This window comes from Prionailurus viverrinus, chromosome B4, assembly GCF_022837055.1.
Source record: "Prionailurus viverrinus isolate Anna chromosome B4, UM_Priviv_1.0, whole genome shotgun sequence".
NCBI classification, from domain to species: Eukaryota; Metazoa; Chordata; class Mammalia; order Carnivora; family Felidae; genus Prionailurus; species Prionailurus viverrinus.
This window is the reverse complement of record NC_062567.1, coordinates 80,508,986-80,532,424: the sequence shown is the minus strand read 5'-3', so window position 1 is coordinate 80,532,424 and position 23,439 is coordinate 80,508,986. Positions and strand designations below refer to the sequence as shown.

General features: G+C 49.7%; 1 protein-coding gene across 5 annotated transcripts; it reads left to right on the top strand.

Annotated features, from left to right (window-relative positions):
* Positions 1–319: 319 nt before the first annotated feature.
* MYO1A (myosin IA) lies at positions 320–20,968 on the top strand. Of its 5 annotated transcripts, XM_047866976.1 has the most exons (27): positions 320–2,534; positions 2,664–2,779; positions 3,042–3,136; positions 3,329–3,433; positions 3,632–3,678; positions 3,814–3,877; positions 4,083–4,181; positions 6,482–6,585; positions 6,700–6,847; positions 7,451–7,569; positions 7,648–7,734; positions 9,519–9,584; positions 9,736–9,840; positions 11,821–11,883; positions 12,080–12,280; positions 12,448–12,674; positions 13,013–13,213; positions 13,474–13,567; positions 14,058–14,207; positions 14,516–14,584; positions 14,989–15,063; positions 18,318–18,452; positions 19,153–19,259; positions 19,629–19,761; positions 19,878–20,030; positions 20,208–20,335; positions 20,631–20,968. In XM_047866976.1, exons 1-27 carry the CDS (start codon positions 2,421–2,423, stop codon positions 20,752–20,754), a joined length of 3,129 nt encoding a protein of 1,042 aa, XP_047722932.1. In that variant the 5' UTR covers positions 320–2,420; the 3' UTR covers positions 20,755–20,968. The 5 variants fall into 5 exon arrangements, 4 of the variants coding, with proteins under 4 accessions (XP_047722932.1, XP_047722931.1, XP_047722933.1 ...); XM_047866975.1 differs by having other exon boundaries at positions 3,042–3,433; XM_047866978.1 differs by lacking the exon at positions 320–2,534 and having other exon boundaries at positions 2,764–2,779; positions 3,331–3,433.
* The last annotated feature ends 2,471 nt before the right edge of the window (positions 20,969–23,439 follow it).

Sequence of the window (23,439 nt, the reverse complement as noted above, 5' to 3'; positions counted from 1 at the left end):
AGACTTGGGCTGAAACCTATGGCTGACTTAGAGTCAGGAAGCTGCATTCTGTTTCTGGTTCTGCCATATACCGTCTGTGCAACCTCTCTGAGCCTCAGTATTTGCCTCTAATTTTCCTTTTCAATGGAGTGAGTAGCTGCACTGCCTAGCTCACAGGGTGTTGTGATTCAGTGAGATGATACAGGTGGGAGTCAATGAAACTGACATCTATACAGATGCCAGGTGGTATTACTAACTTTAGTCTTTGGGTCTGTTTGTGGGGGCTGACTTATGGGGGGAGGGAATTTGGGGATTTTGTCTGCTTAGTTCTCCAAATAATGTCATTAATACCCTCTGACTCTCAATGAGATAGGAAGGTTTGAGGGAAGTACTGTTTCTTTCCTAGGAAGACACTCCAGCCTACCTCCCTTTTTGACAAAATTCCTGACTTTTTGGAAAGCTTTTCCTTAGCTATAAATTCCACTCCTGCTCTTACTTCCAAATTTTGGGGGCAGTGGAGCAAGAACTCTACCTGAGCCTCTCAGCTAAGCCCAGCCAGATACCCTTTCCTACCTAGAGTGGACTTTCTCATGTAACCGAGCATCTCCCTCTGGGCCTTCAGGCCTGTGAAGGGTTAAGTGAGCCACACCCTTAACAGGAACAGCCTCGGACTTTGTGCTGAGCAGCCGTCTCTGGCCTCTCTTGGCTTGACTGGCACAGGGAGCCTGAGCTGGAGGAGGCAGCACAGTGGAAGGTCAGAAGAGTGGACACTGGCAAGAGGAGGGCAACCTCTTTCCTGGCCTGCCCGACACCATGGACAGCTCCCAATAACGAAGGCATCTCTCCACCCTTGGTGCCTTGGAACTCCTATGCCCCCTTCCTGTCAAATTGGGATTTCATCCACCATTTTACAAGGGACACTGAAGTTACACCCTAGTTTGTTCCAGTGTTGGGTGAGTCTTGCCTTGACCTGTCCCTGTTCTGCATCTTTTGGGGTGCCCTATCTGGGAGCTGCTTTGTTTTTCCCTTTCTCACCTCCAACCAATCACATTCCCACTCCCCTCAAATCCAAATCCAAAGAAGATGGCTTCTTCCAGCCCTATTTCTGTTTCTCACCCTTGCCTGCCAAGTTACTTAAAAGTTTAACTTCTGTTTTTTAATCTGGAGCATGTGGAATAGTAATAGTTTCTACTTTGTGAGGATACTGTTTGTAAGCATCAAATGAATTAGTATATGTAGTGTTTAGAGCTCTGCCTGGCCCATGGCACCTGATTGTTTGCGATTGCTACTGTCAGTATTCTTATTGCTTCCTCAGTTGTGTCCTTCCAGGAAGTGACAAGTGCTCTCATTTTCTGGAACTTGGGGGAGGCATAGTGAAGGCTGAAGGCAGCCTGTGTTCCCCTCTTGCCCCACCTTCAGTTCCTGCTTCCCTCCCCTCCCCCGCCCAGGTTCAGCATTGCTGGAGACTAGGAGGATGTGGCTCTTTTATTCCTGTTAGGGAGTAGCCCTGACCATTGTACTAATAATTCTGTCCTGCTCCAGGCCACCCCACCTACTCGGTCCCACAGGCAAGACTGAGTAGGGCTGGGCTTCCTCCTTCGGTTACACCTGCCATGTGCCCACTGCGCAGGGGATGAGCCCCACAATAACTCTGTTCCTCCTTGCCCACTCCCACCAGCTGCTAAAAAGCTGGGTGTGTCCCTATGGGGCAAAGTCCGTGCCGGAAGGTTACAGCAATGGGTATAAAAACTGGAGATAGAAAAATAGATACATCCAGAGATCCTGACAGCTACTTGATGTTGGAGAAACCAAACTTTTATTCTCTTCAGGGTATTCTAATCTTTTATGGAGGAACTTCTGCCTCTGTTCCTCTAACTCATCAACTTATCCCATTTAAAAGATGAATCTTGATGTGGCAATGAGAGGGATCTTTGGAAGAGCTTTTGCAATGGTTCTGGGTGGACTGGGTGACTGAAATAGAAGCTGTGAGAGATAGAGAGTTGAGAAGGAGAACTGGGGGCAGAGGGTCAGGGAGTCTGGACCCTGGCCAGGGCCTCAGCGCAGGACAGAGCAAGTTTTCAGAGTTAACCTTTCCTCTCCAGCCCTCTCTCCTGCAAGCACAACTGTGCTTCCCCAGGTGCTACCTGCTGGGTGCCTTCCTTACCCTGGTCAAAGGCAGATGGTCCTGTCCCACCCCTGCCCCTCCCCGCTGGGGAGAGTTTCTGCAGCCTCCCACAGTTAGCTTTGACTAGTCCAGAGGACCCCTAGATTGAGGATTGTCTCTAGGGCCCAGAGTTGGAGAAGGCTCTTTAAGTCCTTCTGCCCTCCTTACACACCCCTGCCCCCCCCCCCCCCACACACACACAGTTACTGGCCCCTAAAGCAGAGCAGACTTCAGCGAACTGACCTCCTTACTCCCAGGACCAGCAGAACCTCTGGACATGACTCTCATGGAAGACTCTGTGGGGGTGGGGGACCTTGTGCTCCTGGAACCCCTGGAGGAGGAGCCTCTGCTCAAGAACCTCCAGCTGCGCTATGAAAACAAGGAGATTTATGTGAGTGCATATGCGTGCCCCCGGCTCTGGGTATGTGGTCAGAGAGTTCATGTGCTCCCACTCCCTTCTCCCCTCTCAGCCTCCCCTAACCCCACCGCTGCTCATTCTCTTTACCTTTTTTGGCTCCAGACCTACATTGGGAATGTGTTGATCTCCATGAATCCCTACCAGCAGCTGCCCATCTATGGTCCAGAGTTCATTGCCAAATACCGGGACTATACCTTCTATGAGCTGAAGCCCCATATGTAAGTAAAGGAACTGAGGGAAGGCTGATAGGGCCCTAACTTCTGACAGTGAGACACCCTAATTTCCTCGATCCTTTCTCCTGAAGGAAGTTCTCCAGCTTCCCCTTCCCCACCGGCCCCAGGAAGACCCTTCCTAGGCCTATCACTTACCTCAGTCTAGTCCAAGTGAGGAGGGTGGATGACTCTGGAGGCTGGAGATTGAGTGGAAGGTAGTGTCTTGGATTAGCCCCACATCAGTCTTCACCTGCTTCCTCCTCCCAAGCTATGCTTTGGCAAATGTGGCATACCAGTCACTGAGGGACCGGGACCGAGACCAGTGTATCCTCATAACGGGCGAGAGCGGAGCCGGCAAGACTGGTGAGGTGCCTGGCTTGGGGAGGCTGTGCAGTCACTGCTGGAACCACCCCCTCATCTCTTTCCGAGCCAGACCTGGTCTTGCCCCACCCCAGAAATTCCTTCCCACTTTTTCTGATTCTGAGGGGTATGGTGCTGGAATGACAGGAGTTAAGGAGAGTGGTGGGGATCCATGTGAAGGTTTCTCTTGCACAGAGGCCAGTAAGCTGGTGATGTCTTATGTGGCGGCTGTCTGTGGGAAAGGGGAGCAGGTGAACTCTGTGAAGGAGCAACTGCTTCAGTCAAACCCGGTGCTGGAGGGTGAGTATCCCAGTCTCTGCCCTCTCCACCCTCCACCCTGCTGGCCCAGAGACACTCAGCCCTACACCCTCTTACCCTGTTCTTGTTCAGCTTGAAAACTCTGAGATTGGCCTGATGACTAGAAGACGTCCTTCCTTCCCCTTCTCTCGAGCCCCTCTTCTTCCCTCAGTTACCTCACCTTCTCTCTCATCTCTGCAGCTTTTGGCAATGCCAAGACCATTCGCAACAACAACTCCTCTCGATTTGTGAGTGACCATCTCCCTGGCCTGGGAGGAGAGGGTGTGGGGGCTTTAGAAGGAGGAATGCAGCACAGACCCCTCCTGGGTGGGGTGGTAAGAAGAAGAGGAAGCAAAATCTCTTTCTCTCTCTGGTCTCTGTAGGGAAAATACATGGATATTGAGTTTGACTTCAAAGGATCGCCCCTTGGTGGAGTCATCACAAACTGTACGTGTCTCCCCATTCTGCTTACCACCTCTCTCTTCTCCCCATCCCACAGTGTCCCTTTCTGGTGATTTGAAACCGTAGGAAGGAATAGTAGGCTACCAGGAGGCTTCCCTACTAGTAGGAACACCAGCGAAGAGGGCAGGCTTAGAGGGAAGCCGTGGAATCTCCCTGAGCTCTAGGACATTATTTTCTAATTCCCTGCCAGACCTGCTTGAGAAATCCCGAGTGGTGAAGCAGCTCGAAGGAGAAAGGAACTTCCACATCTTCTATCAGCTACTGGCCGGAGCAGATGCACACCTGCTGGGTACGTGCCTGCCCAGACACATGGAAGAAGGTCCCCAACCTCCATTTAATCCCTAGAACCTTTGGGCCCCTCTGCACCCCTGCAGCCCTCTTTCCCTGAGCCCTCAGGCTCCTTCTTCCTACATTCCTCACACTGAATTTCATCCACTCATTGTTGGAAACAATCCCCTGACCTCTGTGTTCTCCTCTTTTTTCTGGGATTGTATTGCTAGGAATAAACCTTCTTGTCTCTTGACCTGCTCTTATTCCTCTGTCCTGCTTGGGTTCCTCTTTTCCCAGGCTGGCTTCAGAAATGGGACACTTATTTCCACCTACCATTCTTTCCTATCTTCAATTTAAGGGACTTAATCACTAGCTCAGCAGAAAATCAGACAGGATATTTAAGTGTTAAAGAAATTTTGATGAGCAGTAGTTGAAGTTGTTCTGGGTCTACATCTGCCTCACCCAGCCCCTGTCCTTGATTTCTTCTTCTTAGATGGCTTGATGGAGGTTTCATGTATTCATTCATCAAATATCTCTTGAACACCTACTATTATCAAACATTGTGCTAGCCTCTAGCAATGCAGAGTTGAATAAGATAACATGGCTCTTGTCCTCGAAGAACTTAAGGTCTTCTAGGGATGACAGATATGTTCAATAGGCCTGTGTGGGTGGCTGTAGGAGCAGAAGGCATGGAGACCTCTGCCTTGTCCTGGGGAGCCCTGGGTGCTGGATGGGCCTGAGGTGGTTCTGGGTGGGCATCACTGCAGAGTCTGGTGGGACTTCGGGCCCTGCCAGAGTTTGCCTCCCAATGCCCCCTCTAGCTGTGAGCAGTGTGGGTGTATGGCCCCCAAGGACCTGTCCTTTTGGTTCCTGGTTATTCTCTGCTGGACTTGTGCCTATCTCTTTTCCCCTCCTAGGGATCTCCATGGTTCAAGAGCCCCCACAGGTCTCATTATTCCTTCCTAGCTCAGTAGTCTTGGTTGTGCTCAATTTGTTCGAATCATAGGCACCAGTATCTTATTCTGTCTGACTGTTACCTATTGGCTTAAGCTAAGTCTGGACAGGGCCTCCCTGGTGTCATCATCCCAGGGCCTTTCTGACTCATTCTTTGTCCAGACACCTTTCTTTAGCAGGTTCCTCTTTCAAAATCTGTGTCTCAGGGGAAGCTATCATTAAACTCTAGTTTGAGGGACTTTCCCTGATTCTCAGATCATTTGAATAACAGGTCATTGATATCCCTCAAGCTCCATGCTTAACCTACTTCTTCCCATCTCAGGTGAACAGCTTGGATCATAACCTTGACTCATTTATTAAAAAGAAAAAAGTTTATGTATGCCAAGCAGGCACACAGAAAACAAAGATGAAAAACACAGTCCCAATGTGTTGTTCATTTGTGGGAGAGACAGAAAAAACAAAACCTAGCCCATGTGTTATAGACTGGGATAGAGATCCACCATGGGGGAACACAAGAGAGCCTTCTGGCTCAGCCCCACAATGTCCAAGGAAAGTTTCCAGGAGAGGGGTCAGGATTAGGGAACATAGTACCTGCAACTTTGTTGGTGCTTACTGAACAAATAATGAATGAGCCAATCCAGGCCTAGGGTGAGGTGTTGAGGCTCTGGGTGGGTGGGAGATATGTGCTCACCCGTCTTTCCTCTCTGAGCCACTGAGAACTGAGTAGGATGGAGGGTTGGCTTGTTTGTTTTTATTGTTGAGAACCCTGAGGATGGGAAGAAGAGCAGAATGAGTCTTTTCTTTCATCAAAGTTAGGAAAACCCCCACAATTAAGAATACCCAAACTCTAAATACTGCTTGAAAATTTAGTCTATTATAATGGGAATTAATGATCCCAAAACAAAGGAGGCAGGGGACGAACCGAAAACAAAAATGCCTCCTTCGAATAAATGAGTAAACCAAGCTAGGGCAAGGGCTGTGAGAGTCAAGGCCGGAGGACTCCTGAGAGCCTGGGTACTAACCCTCCTCCCAAGCACTTTAACGTTTTCTAGTTGCCAAAGGATATAAAGTACATGATTAAATGCTAACTCCCCATGAAATCATTGCCTTCCACATTCAGCACAGGGATCCAAGCCTGCTTTGTTTGATGGGAAAGGCCACTACAATTTACTGGTCATTTAAAAGTAGAATTTCTGTTGCCTATAAGAATTAGAGGGAGGTTTATACCCTATGATGCATATAGACAAAAAACCTATCAAAATTCATTATAACTAGTTTGTGAAAATAAAATGAAAGCACATAGTTAGAGTTGGTGACTTTAAAAAGATTGAATGTTGAATCAGATTCTCATACTGACCCTTGCAGAGGCCCTGAAGCTCGAGCGGGACACAAGTCATTATGCCTATCTGAACCAGAAAGTGTCTAGAGTTGACGGCATGGACGATGCCTCCAACTTCAAGTCTGTACAGGTGGGTGCCCAGGGTGGGCCTTAGGCTACCCCCTGAGCCCAGGCTTTGGCTTTGAGAAGGGAGGCATTGAGCTGGCACCACAGTTCAACTTCTCATTTCTGCTATCTCCTCCAGAATGCAATGACTGTGATTGGGTTCTCGGAGGTAGAGATTCAACAGGTGCTAGAGGTGACGGCCCTGGTGCTGAAGCTGGGGAACGTGGAGCTAGCAGATGAGTCCCAGGCCAATGGGACATCAGCAAGTGGCATCCGTGATGGGAGAGGTCTGCACCGCCCTGCTGGTACCCTCTAAGCCGCTCCCTGAATCTCCTACTACAATTTCTGTTCGTCCACCATCTGCTGAGTAACTGACTTCATTCCAATTCAGTCCCACTCAGCCATTCCTGAGTTCTACCCCAAACACACTCATTAAGAATTCCTAGTGAGGCATTTTGGAGTGAGGTTATGAAGTTAGACCTTGGTTCTGGCACATCTCTGAGTCTGAGTGGAGTCTTTGCAAAGAATTTCAGGAGATTCTCCTATTGAAGTAGATAATGCAGGGCACTTGGGTGGGTCAGTCAGTTAAGTGTCTGACTCTTGATTTCAGCTCAGGTCTTGATGTCAGAGTTGTGAGTTCAAGCCCCACGTTGGGCTCCACTTTGGGTGTGAAGCCTACTCAAAAATAAAATAAAGTAGATAATGCATTTAAAGTGTCCGCAGCTCCCTCTCCTCTCCCCAGAGTTTCCTCTTGGGCCATGTTATGGATGGGCTGCAAGGATATCCCCAAGACCTTGGGAGACCAGTCTCCTAGCAGTGTCACTTCTCAGCCCTCCCTCCCTAGGAGATAGCTCTCTTTCAGGCCATGTTGTATTTCCTCATCACTCCAGGAGTCCAGGAGATTGGGAAAATGATAGGTTTGAATTCAGAGGAACTAGAGAAAGCTTTGTGCTCAAGGACCATGAAAACAGCCAAAGAGGAGGTGGTCACTACACTGAACTTCACCCAGGTAAGGGCCTTATGGGAGGGGGCTGATTTTGAGACTATTCTGTGGCTGCCATCCTAACCAGCTGGCTCTGCCTGACAGGCTCAGTATGCTCGGGATGCTCTGGCTAAGAACATCTACAGCCGCCTTTTCAACTGGATAGTGAATCGAATCAATGAGAGTATCAAGGTGAGAGATTGCTCTCCTCCCCCAACACTCTCCTGTCTGCCTCACTTTTCTTGTCCCGGTCACCATCCCTATACTTCGGGTTCTGAGATGAAGAGAGTAAGAAGGATGAAGGGTAAGGTACAGTTCCTTCCAATAGTGTGTTGTTGTGGAAGCATCTCTGGTTTTTGAGTTTGACTGTCTGGATCCCCTGCTTACCAGCTGTGTGGCCTTTTAGTTTCACAGAGATTCTGAGCCTCAGTTTCCTGATTTGGAAAATTGGATGCTAATGCCTACCTCCTTCATAGTGAGGATCAGATAAAATTATGGACATGGTTACCATATAACCCAGAAATTCCACTCCAGATATAGATCCAAGAGAATTGAAAACAGATGTTCACGTAAAAACCTGTACCCAAATGTTCATAGAGGCATTACCCATAATAGCCAAAAAGTGGAAACAACTCAAATGTCCATCAGTTGATGAATGGGTAAATAAAAGTGGTATATCCATACAATGGGATATAAATAAATAAATAGGCCATAAAAAGGAATGAAGTACTGATACATGCTCAACACAGACAAATCGTGAAAACATTCAAGTGGAAGCAGCCAGACACAAAAGGTGATTCCATTTATATGAAATGTAATAGGCAAATCTATGGAGAGGGTGGTAGATTAATGGTTAGCAGGGGCTTGGAGTGGAGGGAGAGGGGAAGGTGGAATGACAGCTAATGGGTATGAGTACAAGATTTCTTTGGGAGATCATGAAAATGCTCTGGAATTAGGTAGTGGTGATGGTCATACACTTTTTTTTTTTTTTTAAGTTTATTTTGAGAGAGTGGGGGAGGAGCAGAGAGAAAGAGGAAGAGAGAGAGAATCTTAAGCAGGGCCTGCGCTGTCGGCGTAGAGCCTAATGCAGGGCTTGAACTCATGAACTGTGAGATCATGACCTGAGCTAAAACCAAGAGTTGGACACTTACCCGATTGAGCCACCTAGGCACCCCCATATGCATTTTGAATATACTGAAAAATCACTGAATTGTATACCTTTAAAGGGTAAATTTTATAGAATGTGAATTAGATAAAAATAGAGGTATTATTTAAAAAATTTTGTGCATGAGGGGTGCCTGGGTGGCTCAGTCGATTAAGCATCCGACTTAGGCTCAGCTCATGATCTCACGGTTTGTGGGTTCGAGTCCCACGTCAGGCTCTGTGCTGTCAGCTCAGAGCCTGGAACCTGCTTCCGATTCTGTCACTCCCTCTTTCTCTGCCCCTCCCCCACTTGCAGTCTGCCTCGCTCTCTCAAAAAAAAAAATAAACATTAAAAAAATTTTTTTTTAATTTTGTACATGAAAATGCCTTCAATTCAGAAGCTACTATGGAAAGGCAACAGGGGAAAATGGGATTTAAAAATGCTTAGCCCCTTTGGAATTTGATCTGTCCATCTGTAAAATGAGAATTATCACACCATATAGGGTTATCATGAGATTTAATGAAGTAAGAACATAGAATTTTTTCTAAATTGCTCTACAAATGTACGAGATGGTTATTTTCCTCAGAAGATTTTAAAGTCTTTCTACCTCGTCCCCTGGGAGCACCATCCTGGAATCTGCTTACATCTCCCTCCTCCTCTCCTCCCTCTGCTTGGCCCCTAGTGTGTAGAGGAGGAAGGAGAATAAAATCACAACTGGTCAAGCTCACCCGAGTTCTGTTTGCCCTCTGCTCCAATCACATCCGCCCCAGAAGGGCCTGGCCTGGTGTGCAGAGGGGGCCCGTCCTCAGATTTATCTTTCCCTCCTCTTCAGGTGGGCAGCGGGGAGAAAAAGAAGGTAATGGGGGTCCTGGATATCTACGGCTTTGAAATTTTAGAGGTGAGAGAGCTTCCCCCAACCGCAGCCACCCTGCATCCCTAGGGTTCGGGTGCGGAGGCTCAAAGGGAGGGGCTTGCGAGGCGTGGGGCTGAGAGGGAGGAAGGGTCTTGGACTGAGCTGCTCTCTCTCTAACCTGGGTCCCCTCCTTCAGGACAATAGCTTTGAGCAGTTTGTGATCAACTACTGCAATGAGAAGCTGCAGCAGGTGTTCATCGAGATGACGCTGAAAGAGGAGCAGGAGGAATATAAGAGAGAGGTGCGCGGAGCCTTCCCCCACAGCCCCTCTCCAAAGTGACGCTGGTGTGCGCGCCACGTCTGTCTTTCTCCTCAATCCCGGTTTCCTCTCACTCGTGCCCAGATGGGAACACAAAGGACAAAAAGTTCCCCTTTCACTGCTCAACAGTGCAGCATTACCAAGAAGCCCTAGTTTTTGCTCTCCACCCCCCAGTCCCCTGCTCCCACCCCAGGCCGTGCCAGCAAGGGGCAGACTGATGGAAGGCTGTGTGGGGGGAGTCCTCACAAGGGTGAAGTGACAGCTGTGCGTGGCCTGCAGCACACTGTGAGCCTGATTTAGAAGGGACATTTCTCCCAGGCTTGTCACCCCACCACATCCATTTTGGTGCTCTTCTCTGACACCTCACAATTCTTTGTCTCCTCGGGCCCTGGCTGATGTCACCATCTCCTCATGTAGCACCCTGATCCCAGACTTCCTCCCCAGAAGTTCCCCATGGCTCAACATTTCCACACTCCTTCCCCTGTTCAGCAAGAAGGCTTGCTTTCTATGGCTAGGTGTTAGAAAAGCTATCTGATTGAGCTAATTCCCCCCAAAGTGTGAATGGCTGAGAGTCTCACTCATCAAAACGCTGCCAGGGATGCTGCCCGTGAGCCCTTGGGAATCTGCTGCAGCAGAATTTCAGACAATGTGGTCACAATGTGTGGGAAAGGTTTTTTTTTTAAGTTGTTTTTCATGTTTTTATCTTAAAATTTTAAATGATCAATACATTCCCAAATGTACACTCCCAAATGAGAATACATTCCCATGCCTCAAAATTCAAAAAGCTTAAAAAGGCATATAAAGAAAGGGCTCTCTCCCAGCCTCTTCCCAGCCTCTTAGTTCTCCAACCATCTAGAGGCAACTAAAGTGTCCCTCTTTTCAGAGGTCTTTTATGTGTAATCAGGCAAATGTAGAAGTTTATTTTCCCACAGAATTTTTTTCAAATGGCAGTGAATATGCTCTGCTCTACCCCTTGCTTTCATCAATTAATGAGATCTTTCCATATCGTATATAAAGATGCATCTTTACAGCTACACAGGGTTGTAAGGATATCATACTTCATTTAACTAGTTGGGGAAAGTGTTTTGGGGATGAAATGGGAAGGCAACTACTTAATTCCACTCTACATTCCCTGAAGATCTGTGAGGGGGTGTGAGAGTGTTCCCCAGCCACACCCCCACACCTGGGAATGGTCTGAGTCTGGGAGGGCTGGCCCTTGGGTGGGATCAGAAGCTATCCTGTCTACGGCTACCCCTAAGTGGGGAACTATTGTCTTTGGGTCTCCTTCTGTACCATTCTTGCTTAAAACAAAAACAAAAACAAAAACAAAAACTATACAGTCCCAAAGTATCAGGTAGATTAGTAGTTCTTAAAGTGTGGTCCTGGACCAGCAGCATCCCTGGAAAGGTGTTAGAAAGGCAGATTCCTAGGCTCTATCCCAGACATGCTGAATCAGAAACCCTGGGGATGGGGCCTAGCAGTCTGTTTTTACAAGCCCTCTAGCTGACTGCCATGCAAGTTTGAAAAGCACTGATGTAGGTCTTTGAAGATGTATCAAGTTAGGTTTGTTGCTTGATGAAATTCACTCATGTGCTTTGGTTTTATTGGTCGTTGCCAGAACAGTGTGGCCTTTGCTCTTGCACACGCTCAAGGATCCTTCCTCACTCCACAGTGGGGCAATCCCTACCCCGATCTTCACCCCACACCACCTACAGGGCTCTCTTCAGCATCTCCCCCTCTCTCACAGCTGCTCTGGGTCCTTTCACGTGTCTCCCACCCCACAAATTCTCCATCAACCTGGAGGGATGGGAACCTAAACAGAAGCCACACCAAGGACTCCTCTTAATTATAGGGCTTTCTGAGTCCTTTGTGGGTTGGGTGAGAGGGAGCCTGAGTCTGGTGAGGTCTTTGGAGACTTGTCTTGGACCTGCTCTTGTAACCTGTCATGCCTCTTCTTGCCAGGGCATACCGTGGACAAAGGTGGACTACTTTGATAATGGCATTATCTGTAACCTCATTGAGCACGTGAGTTATCTTTATGTTATCTCTGAGACCTCCTCTTGCAGACTGCCTGAATATCCTTGTCCTTCCCCCTCCCCTTGCCCCACTTGGTAAGGATGGTGAAGTGGGCAAAGGATGAAGGGGCAGAGGGACAGCAGTGAGGATGTGGACATCTTGGAGGATCAGGTCTAAGTTGGGCTGATCTTGTTCCCCTGACCAGAATCAGCAAGGCATCCTGGCCATGCTGGATGAGGAGTGCCTACGGCCTGGGGTGGTCAGTGACTCCACCTTCCTAGCGAAGCTGAACCAGGTCTTCTCCAAGCATGGTTACTATGAGAGCAAAGTCACCCAGAATGCCCAGCGCCAGTATGACCACACCATGGGCCTCAGCTGCTTTCGCATCTGCCACTATGCGGGCAAGGTGACATGCAGGGCTGGAGGGTAGAAATGGGCCTGGGCATGGGTGGAAGGCAATGGGGGAGGACCTGCGGGGAGATGAGATCTGGGAATACTTCACAATGAGATTGGGAGTGCCAAGTGCTGGGACAAGGTCGTAGACCCTCCAGACCCATAGCTATTCCTCTACAGGTGACTTACAACGTGAACGGCTTCATTGATAAGAACAATGACCTACTCTTCCGGGACTTGTCCCAGGCCATGTGGAAGGCCCAGCACCCCCTCCTTCAGTCCTTGTTCCCTGAAGGAGTTCCCACACAGACATCTCTCAAGCGCCCCCCAACTGCTGGAGCCCAATTCAAGAGTTCTGTGGCCATACTCATGAAGAACTTATATTCCAAAAACCCCAACTACATCAGGTAACATGCTGGGTACATGGGGAAATGCAGCATATGTGATGGCAGATGCAGGGTCCAGCACTATAGAACCTGTCCATTGTTGGGGGGAGGGTGTCTCTGGAATAAGAGTATCAGAAGGCCCTTCCCTCATAAAAAATGAGGAACTGAGAATCCTGTGGCAGGAAGAGCATCAGACTTTAGTAGGAACCACACTATAGTGAGTGAAGCTGGGAAGGCCAGTGTGTTCACTTCCTCTGAAAATAACCCTCCAGAATAGGGTTATAGAGACCAGGATGGTTCACACTTGCAAAGGTGAAGCTCCTCATGCCTGTGCCTTGCACCTCTCCCCCCACCCCAAGGTGTATAAAGCCCAATGAGCATCAGCAGCGAGGTCAGTTCTCGTCAGAGCTGGTGGCCGTCCAGACTCGGTACCTGGGACTGCTAGAGAATGTGCGGGTGCGTCGGGCGGGCTATGCCTACCGCCAGAGGTATGGGCCCTTCCTGGAAAGGTACCGATTGTTGGGGCGGAGCACGTGGCCTCGCTGGAATGGGGGAGACAGGTAAGACTCCTGGGGGAGATGGGGGAGCAGGGAAGGGCAGTGCAGGGAACATCTGGGTGGTGGGGAGAACAGACAGTGCCATGTAAATTGCCAAAACTCCATGAATGGATACTTGGGGAAATGAACTGATCACTTTGCAGAGGCTCTGAAGTCTGTTCAAGCCCTGAACTCCTCTCCCTGGGTATAAGAGGTTGGGGAAAGGTGAAAGAGGATCCTTCTCTGGGATGCCCCTTGGTAGCTTTCCCCATCTGCTCCTGTAGGGAGGGAGTTGAGAAGGTCCTGGGGGAGCTGAGCTTGTCCTCAGAGGAGCTGGCCTTTGGGAAGACGAAGATCTTCATCAGAAGCCCTAAGACTGTGAGTTGGAGGGTGCACTTGTGTTTGGTTGGGGTAGGAGGCAGAAGAGTTGGAGGGTCCATGAGTGAGAGGCTGGGGCGGAGGGGAGCATCTATAACTTGGGATGGATGGTGGGTGAGGAAGTCTGCTTTCTGCAGGGACTTTGTCCCTGGAAGCTGAATCCTTGGGCTCCTGCCCCACCCTGCTTGCATGGCCCACTCTGAGTGCCTCTACCTGTAGCAGAACTCCTGAAGATCAAGGTGATGTGCCACTCATGTCTAAATTTCCAGACCTCACACGTGCCTCTGACAGAGTTAGAATTCAGTAGGTTTCTGTTAAGGTGAATAACACTTAACAGAATAATAATGAGTGAGTGAATAAATGAATGCACTAAGAAGTCAATGGAATGAATAAAACACTGGCTGGGAAGCCCCTGGCACCTGGGCTCTAGGAGGAGAGAGTGCTATTCCCCTAGGCCAGCCTTTCCACCGCACCTTCCACCTCTCCACAGCTGTTCTACCTGGAAGAGAAGCGGCGCCTGAGACTGCAGCAGCTGGCCACGCTCATTCAGAAGATCTACCGGGGCTGGCGCTGCCGCACCCACTACCAGCTGATGCGCAAGAGTCAGATCCTCATTTCCTCCTGGTTTCGAGGCAACATGGTATCAGTTGCCCCCTAAAGTCCCATCCCTTTCACTCCAATAAAAGAGTCGGGGGCGCCTGGGTGGCACAGTCAGTTAAGCATCCAACTCTTGATTTCGGCTCAAGTCATGATCTCCTGGTTTGTGAGATCAAGCCCTACGTTGGGCTCTGTGCTAACAGTGTGGAGTCTGCTTGGGATTCTCTCTCTCTGTCTCCGTCTCTCTCAAAATAAATAAACATTTAAAAAAGAGAGAGGGAGAGAGTGGGAAGTAGGAGAGGTAGTTCAGGGGATGGAGTTTTTTCTAACAGTCCTATTGTTTTTCTGCAGCAAAGGAAGCGCTATGGGAAGATAAAGGCATCAGTGGTGCTGATCCAGGCTTTTGTGAGAGGGTGGAAGGTAATGCGGAAGGGGATAGGGGTTTCCTCCGCACACATGGGTTCTTCCCCCACATGGTTTCTCCTGGATTGTGCCAGCTGCTGGGAGGAAAGAGTAGCAGAAAGCAAGTTCTGCCCACACCCAGGGCATACCTCTGTGTGATGGCATGCCTGCATCTGGGTGTGTGTCTGGGAGTGTGGGTGCGTACTGGGGAGATGTGTGTATACATCTGGGTGTGTCCCTGACTTGGCTTTGAGTGCCTTCCTCATTGCCAGCTTGTCTGCCTTTACTCTCCCTCCAGTAGAGTCTCAGCACTTTATCTAACTGTGCTCTTTGTATGGTTGGAAAACAGTAGAACCTCTGTCTCCTTATCTTCTAGGTCTGTCTATCTTTACTTTGGCTCCTTTCTCATGTATCCCTTCTAGGCCCGCAAGGATTATCGAAAATACTTCCGGTCGGGGGCTGCCCTCACCTTGGCAGATTTCATCTATAAGAGCATAGTAAGTGGTAGGGGTTGAGGGTGGAAGGTGGAGGGGAGGTTGTGGAGGGAGGGTCAGGTTTGGAAAAGGAAGATGAGGGGTTTGAGAAGAGGTGATCAAAGCTTTCCCTGGAAGGGTTTCTTTGATCTGCATGTACTTAATTATTAAGTCCTAGGGTAAGAAGGAATGGGGCTTTGGTGCCTCAGGGCCCAGGGGCAGAATCAGAGTGCACTCCGGAAGGAGTGGACACTGTGGGCAACCTTGGGGCAGGAAGGGGTCCCAGCACACCCACTGACTGGTCCATGATGAATAGGCCCGAGAAGAGACGGGCTGGATGGCTAACAACAGTTTGAAGAGACTGAGCCTCATGGAAGAGCAGAGTGAGGACATAGGGTTACCTAACTCAACCTTCCAAGATCCATTTTACGGTAGGGGTGAAAGTGGAGGGATTGTATCTTTCTTCCGGCTCTTCTGAAGCTATAGCAAGCAAGTCCACAATGAAATCTCAGGAAAGATCTTAATTCTGGAGGACTTGGGACTTTTTTTTTTTTTTTAACTTTTATTTATCATTTTCGAGAGACAGAAAGAGACAGAGCACAAGCAGGGAAGGGGCAGAGAGAGAGGGAGACACAGAATCGGAAGCAGGCTCCAGGCTCTATCAGCACAGAGCCCAACGCAGAGCTCAAACCCATGGAATGTGAGACCATGACCTGAGCTGAAGTTGGACACTTAACTGACTGAGCCACCCAGGTGATCTGACCCCAGAGTTTTAATGCCTGCTGAAGACTGCTTCCCCACACTGTCCCCCCACTCCCCCTAGAGACCTACTGGGGCAGGAGGGCTATATAGGGAAAGGAAAGACTTTCTAGATCTAGAAAAAACAAACAATTAAGAAAAGAAAACCTTCAGAGTTTCGACATCAGTTAGCACATGAGGGATTGGAGGAAATGCTTAGGAATGTTTATTGAATTAAATCAAACTAGACCTGACCAAGTCCCCTTGGGGACTTAAACCAAGGTGTGAGGTGATTAGACCAAGCCTGCAAGATCTTTGTAGCAGAGGAATCAAAGAGCTTGGATAGTTCCTGGAGAATTATAGCAATATACTGCATACCCTCCCTTTTCCCATTTTAATTTTTTTAACCTAATGTGTTAGTAAGAAGTTTTCATAAAAATTCCAAAAACTTGGGGGCGCATGGGTGGCTCAGTCAGTTAAGTGTCTGACTCTTGATTTTGGCTTAGGTCACGATCTCAGAGTTTGTGAGTTCGAGCCCCACATCAGGCTCCATGCTGACAGTGCTAAGCCTGCTTGGAATTCTCTCTCTCTCCCTCTCTTTCTGCTCCTCCCCCACTTGCTCGCTCTCTCTCTCTCTCAAAAATAAATAAACTTAAAAAAAATCCAAAACTTGGAAGTACTCAAGATCAAGCTATTTTCTATACCTTCAATAATTCTACCCCACAAACAAACAGGGTGCTGGGTGTTCCCTGGGATATAAAGAATGGAGAGTCCTTATTCTAGATTGGGGGAGACTAAACAGATGCCATGGGTGATACTTGATCCGATCCTGGAACAGGAAGAATAAGAACAAAGCTACAAAGGGCATTTTTAGAAGTTTATAAAGGACATTAGGAGAAATTTGAGCATGCATTGCTGTTGGATGAGTGTATCCAATTAATGTTTGTCTTCTTAGGTATGGCGGTGGAATTATGATTTGTGTAGGAGAATGTCCTGGTTCTTGGGAGATGCGTGCTTAAGTTTTAGGGAAAATGCCATGACTTCTCTAACCTACTTTAGGATGATATGGTAGCAAAGATTTATATATGTGTGAGTGTGTGTATGTATTTATTTATGCCCATTTGTATACATGTGTGCATGTGTTAGAAAGCCTGCAAATATGGCCAATTGTTAACATTATCAGTTGGTGGATTTAGGTAAGGAATATGTGGCATGCAGATATTCACTGTAATGTTTCTTCAACTTTTATGTAAGTTTAAAAACTTTCAAAATAAGACAGTAAGTTATATGAAATAAAAAAGAATGTAAGGCAGATTATGTCACTCTTCCCCTTAAAATCCTCTAATGGCATTCCATTTCACTCCCAATAAAAGCCAGTGTTCTTACCTCAGCCTACAAGGCCCTTCATGAATGTACTTGACCAACCAATCCTCTGATCTTCTTTCTTCTTGCTCGATTTAATCCAGTCTCACTTTCTTTTCGTTTCTGGGATATGCTACTGCTCATTTCTGGTCTCAGGGCCAGCTTTTTTGCATCATAGCATATATAATTATCTGACCTTACATATATGTTTGTTTGCTGTGGGGTTCTTCCCTACCCCCGGTAGAATATAAGCTCAGTGAGAATAGAGATTTTGTTTGTTCTGTTCACTGCTGTGTATCCATACCTAGAACAGTGCCAGGCACAGAGCAGACACTCAATAAATGTTGTTGAATGGCAGGGGAAAAAACAACAACAACAACAAGAACTCAGCTTGGGATCCAGACTCCCAAGGACTCATTGTCTAGAAGAGGGAAAAGATTTCCACACAGATAATAGTAGTACAAACACAGAAGTATAGACAAAGTGCTGTGGGGCTTCAAAGAAAGGAGAGACAGCCCTGGCCCAGGGAATCAGGGAGGGCTTCGAGCTGTGTCTGAAAGGATAGGTAGAATCTAGATGGGCAGAGCTGAGTTGAGAGCAGGATGGGCTGAGGCACTGAGTGATCATGCCTGGGCTAGGCAGAGGGCTTGATGAGGAACACTACCTGAGAGGTGTGCTGGGATCATGCAGGGGATACTGGGGCATGAGATTGGGCCCTAAATAGAAGACTTTGAATGCCAGGTTGAGGCATTGGGCTTGACCGATCAGGGAGGGGGGGAGGTTTGGTACCTGTCCTATAGCCAATGCAGACAGTGGCAGCCAGCTGTAGGCAGCTATGAACTGAGACAATAGGAAGTCACAGGAGCAAAATACTGAGGCCAGTTTTCATCTTGGTTGCTCTCACCTCACTACCCTGGGCAGCAGGTCTCTGCTTGGAACTAACCCTTCCGTCCCTCCCTCCCAGTCTCCTGTTCACGCTCTCACTGCCCAGCCTTCAGTGAACACTGGACCCACAAGAGATCCAGGAGGTGACTCCCTTCTGACTCCTTGCTCTACTTGTTGCTTCTTACTCTGGGTGGCCTCCGTCCTTTCAGGTGGCAGGTCCTGGATGAGAGTTTGCCTGTTGGGAGGTCTGTCTTCTCATCGGTCCACTCCCAATCCCCCTGCTTCCAATCTAGACGCAGAAGTTCCTGCTGGGGCTGAGGAACAATTTGCCGTCTACCAACATCCTGGACAGAACGTGGCCAGTGGCCCCTTACAGATGCTTCAACACAGCGAACCAGGAGCTACAGCAGCTCTTCTACCGCTGGAAGGTGAGTGGGGCCCAGCACGACTCCTCTCATTTGTCTTTTTTTCCTCCTCCCTCTGATTTTCATCTTCTGCCTCCTTCTTCCACTTTTTTTCTTCATGGTGAAAACAACATACATCACAAAATTGGCCATCTTAACCATTTGTAAGTCCGGTGTCATAAAGCACATTCACACTATTGCGCAGCCGTCACCACCATCCGTCTCTGTATTTCTTTTTTATCAGCCCAAACTGCAACCCTGTACACATTAAGCAGTAACTCCCCATTCCCCACTCCTGTAGCCCCTGGGACTTATAATCGACTTTCTCTGTGAATTTGACTGTTCTCGGTACCTCATGGAAGTAGAATCATACATTTGTCCTTTTCTATCTGGCTTATTTCACTCAGCACAGTGTGCTTCCATTCAGGAAATATGTACTGAGCACCTGTCTAGAGTAGGCCTTGCGCTGTGTGCTGGCATATAGCCCTCCTCCTGGGGCTGACACATTTGATTGTTTCCGTCCCCCTCTCCCAGAGTCCCTTTGAGGGGGGGCAGTGCTCCTCCAGCAGCTGCCCTCTCTGAAGTGCCTAGAGCCTATTCTATTCCCTGTCTCTCCTCTTCTCCAGCCCCTGCCCTCCTTCCACCTCTCAGTGTTCTCCCAAACCCCCACCCCAGGCCTGCCCTCTGCCTCCACGAGCTTAGCCCCTGCCCCTCCCTCTCACAGTGCAAGAGATTCCGGGATCGACTGTCCCCAAAGCAGGTAGAGATCCTGAAGGAGAAGCTCTGTGCCAGCGAACTGTTCAAGGGCAAGAAGGCTTCCTACCCCCAGAGGTGAGGGCCCCGCAGACCCTGCACAGTCAGTTTCATCCAGAGCAAAGACAGGATCCCCCAGGTGGGATAGGGCAGTGGTCCCCAAACTAATGTGCATCAGCACCACTTGGCAGACTTGATAACACCCAGATTGCTGCACCATCCCCTGCCCAGAGTTTCTGATTCAGCAGATCTGGGGCTGGGGCCCAATAATTTGCCTTTCTAACAAGTTCTCAGGGGATGCTGATGTTGGTCCTGGACCATGCTGAGATAGAGGATATGGTGGAGCGTGGGGGAAGGGACATGGGAACTCACTGTGGGGAGGCTCAGGGCCTTGGGGGTCAGTGGTGAGGAACTTGTCTCCACCACATACCTCCTGTGTGTCCTCAGTGTCCCCATTCCATTCTGCGGTGACTACCTTGGGCTGCAAGGGAACCCCAAGCTGCAGAAGCTGAAGGGCGGGGAGGAAGGGCCTGTTCTGATGGCAGACACTGTGAAGAAGGTCAATCGTGGCAATGGCAAGGTGAATGCCTGCACCCTGGACTTCTGCCCATGGCCTGATCCAGAGCCTTGGGACTGGTAGCTGGAAGGGTGGGGTTAATCTTCACCTTTCCTCACATTTTCCTTTTCTGTCCTTAGACTTCCTCTCGAATTCTTCTCTTGACCAAGGGGCATGTGATTCTCATAGACACCAAGAAGTCCCAGGCCAAAACCATCATTGGACTAGATAGTGTGGCCGAGGTGTCAGTCACCAGCTTCAAGGATGGGCTTTTCAGCTTGCATCTGAATGAGGTATCAGAGCTCTGTGGGTGCAGTACCTCATGTTGGAGAAGGTGGTGGGCATCACGGGGCTGGGGTGGGCTGGAGGTGATGAGGACCAGACCTCTCACTCTGGGCCTTCAGTGCCTCTCAGGCTGCTCCTGCAGAGGGAAAAATGAATCCCTTCCCCACTTTTTCCCCCTTCCTAAGATATCATCAGTGGGCTCCAGGGGGGACTTCCTGCTGGTCAGCGAACATGTGATTGAACTGCTAACCAAAATGTACCAGGCTGTGCTGGATGCCACACAGAGGCAGCTTCTAATCTCCGTGACTGAGAAGTAAGGCCATGAGCTGGGGGTGAGGGCCAGCCTGGGGGCAGATGACCAAGCTGTTGGTCATTGTGACCGGGAAAATTCATGTAGTCAGAAAGTGAAGCATATTCTGTCAAGGCAAGGTTTGGAGGTGTTTCTTAGTCTCCCCACTCAGGTTCTCTGGGGCCCTGAGTCTTCTGACACGAGGGGAGGAGAGATGTACTTCCTTTAAGAAGGAGAATGGAAACCATCATGAAAATATGGGAGTAGAGATGAGAGGATGAGGGTACCAGCTTTACCCCTCTGTCTGTTTCCCCTCCAGGTTCTCAGTGAGGTTCAAGGAGAGTAGTGTGGCTGTCAAGGTCATCCAGGGCCCTGAGGGTGATAGGAACGGCAAGCTAAAATGCAAGAAGAAAGGGAGCCGTTGCCTGGAAGTGACTGTATAGTGAAGAGGTGGGGGCCTGATGCAGAGACAGCAGCTTCTCTGGACCTGTGCCAACCCCACCCACCCATGTTTGCAGGAGGATCTGATCGTGGTGTGGGGCTCAGAGATTGAGGAACCCTTGAAGAGGACCTTTCTTCTCCCAAACTCTTCTGGGCCTCTCTCCCTTAGAACTTATCCTCCCACCCTCAGCTGCTTTGCCCACTAATAAAACAAGTGACTTCCCAAATATTCGCTCAGTGTGGGTGAGTCCCTGATCACCCACCTTCACAGTGCTTGTACTTCGGCTACCCCACCCCCTTTCTCCTCCTCAGGTTCCTTGGAGCCAGCAAATGCAGATAATAAGAATGGAAAAGAAGGGAAATTGTCTCCGGGCTCCTTGACCGGCTGAGCTCTGGCGGTTTGGAGACACTGGGGTGGGGGTGGGGCAGCCAGCGATGGGGCTCAGGTCGCAGGTGGCCAGTGGGCTGATTCATTAAGTGTGTCCCTGGAGGGAAGAAGTGAGGATCCCTGTCTTGGCGGAAACTAGGATCCTTTGGAGATTTAGCCTAAAAAGAGGCCCCGGGCTGGAGGGCTCACGTGAGCTGAAGAAGCTGGGGAATGCAGCGTCCCCTGCACCCAGGAGCTCCATTGCCCCCTCCATCCCCAAGCTCATTGCTGGGCTTTGTCACATCTGCCCCCCCAACACCCCCTTCCTTTCCATACACCAGAGATGCCAGGCTGCTCCTGCCAACAGTTATCTTGCTAATCACTGTCCCACAGCTGGGGCCTGCAGCTGGTGGCATTTGACAGGGGGAGGCTCCCTGACCCAGACTCCCCCACCCCTATGACTGACCCTCTCCCCCTTGTCTTCATTTATTTTCCCTGTGTCATCACCATTATTTTCTTTTTCGATTTTCAGCTGTCTCACACCATCTCGTTGTCCCCATTTCTGTGGACTCTAATATTAATACATAATATTTTGTATAATGCTTTAAATATCTCCCCTCTCCCTTTATATCTGTTTCCTCATAGACTGTGTTGTCTCAGCCTCACCCATCCCGGTCTCTACCTTAAGGGAACAAGGAGCTCCTATGTTTGCAGTAAAACGTAGATATGTGCTCTGTGAGAGCTTACAAATGGCTGCCTTTGTTCCTGTCTCTGGATGTCTCTCCCTCCTTTCACGATCCCTACCTTCCTTGCCTCTTCCCTGTCTCCACCACTGAGCTCACTGTGCCTCGAGGCTGGGGTTTCCCTCCACCTCGGTGCTTCCACTGGCTTTCCATCGGCAGGCAGCTCACGGCCCCAGGTAATCATGCCGGCAGGAGACCTGATTAACTTCTCCTCTTGCCTGCAGATCAGTCTTGCTCTCTGAGCACAAGCCCGTGTTCTGGCACACCCTGCTCTGGGCTGGGAGAGGGCCCAGGGAGTCAGTTCTTCCCTGACAGATGGGGGGCTGTGCCCTGAGTGAGGGTAGCTCAGGCTCCCGTCAGCCTTCCGTCACCCCCCACAGCTCCCCCCATCCTTGACTTCTCAGAACCGGCGGAGGAGATCCTGTCTGGCAAGAGGGGGCTGGTTATCAGAGCCTGACCGCCCCCGCTCTCTGCCTCATCTCCTGCTCCCAGGGCCCAAATTGTCGTCACTTTCCCAGTGAAGTGTCTGGTCATTTTCAGAAGCAATTTCAGGAGAATATGCAGCTGCTGCTCCCCATCCTGCTTTTCCTTCCCCAGGGCTGAAGGCACTGTCAGCTCTCTGGACTGGGGAGGGGATGGGATGGGGGGGGAGGGCTCGAGTCCTGGTCTCCCTCCTGTCCCCCCTCCATCAGTCATGTGCTAGTTTGAGGACGGGGCTTGGTTGCCCCACCTGTGCCATGGTGCTTTACAGGGCTCCATCCTGACGGGAGAGGCTGAGGTTCTGCTGCCTCCCTGCTCAGCCAGCCCAGCATTCTCAAAGTCTGGGTTGTTTTTCTGAGGGGCACAAGCCACCCTGGAGCCCCCTAACCCCCATGAGGAGCCATTTTAGCACGTCAGCTCATACCAGCTCGAGCTAGGTCCTCCTGGCTCAGCTCATTTCCTCTGTAGGCTATGAGGGGCTCTTCCAGTCCTCGCTCTGAGGGCTGGCTCTCAGCTGGCTCCTGCCTGCGGGACTCTGCAGGATGCACGGGTTGCCATCCTTCCATTCTTTTCTAGTATCTCCACCCAGTGTCACCTCCAGCCCTGGCCCTTCCCTCCCCACCCCGCAGCACCCCTCCCAGGATGTTGAAGGAGCCCCCATGCTGCACCCCAGTTGTATACATGGTGGGCATATGCGGGTCATCTTGCATACACAGCATCCACTTCTACCCCCAAGAACAGTCCACAAATTCAATCTCAGCTCAGCTCAGTGCAACACACATTTTCCTCGCCCCCCCCCCACCCCGGCAATAAAGGGGAGGAGCTCCAGAGTGAGGGTCTGCTAGGGACCCTCTTCCTCTAGGCCAGTGATAGTCCTTGGAGAGGTGGCTCAAATCAAAAGTGTCAAAGGAAAAAACCCCTACGTGCCCTGTAGCTGCAACACCCACTTTACATGCCATTTGCATATGGTCTGTGGGCAAGATGAAGCCCTGCCTGCCCGAGCCCTTCAAAGCCTCCCTCCTTCATCACCTCTCTGGCTTAGTTTAGCATTAGCTCTTTCAAGTCTTTGCTACTCCCAGAGATCAAGGGGTGATCAG

What these genes read in the sequence shown, in the direction of transcription:
- MYO1A (XM_047866975.1), top strand. Translation starts at nt 2,421, where the DNA reads ATGACTCTCATGGAAGACTCTGTGGGGGTGGGGGACCTTGTGCTCCTG. An exon ending in AGCAGATGCACACCTGCTGG is followed by an intron (nt 4,182 to 6,481) that starts GTACGTGCCTGC and finishes TGACCCTTGCAG; the next exon opens with AGGCCCTGAAGCTCGAGCGG. An exon ending in AGCTCTTCTACCGCTGGAAG is followed by an intron (nt 18,453 to 19,152) that starts GTGAGTGGGGCC and finishes TCCCTCTCACAG; the next exon opens with TGCAAGAGATTCCGGGATCG.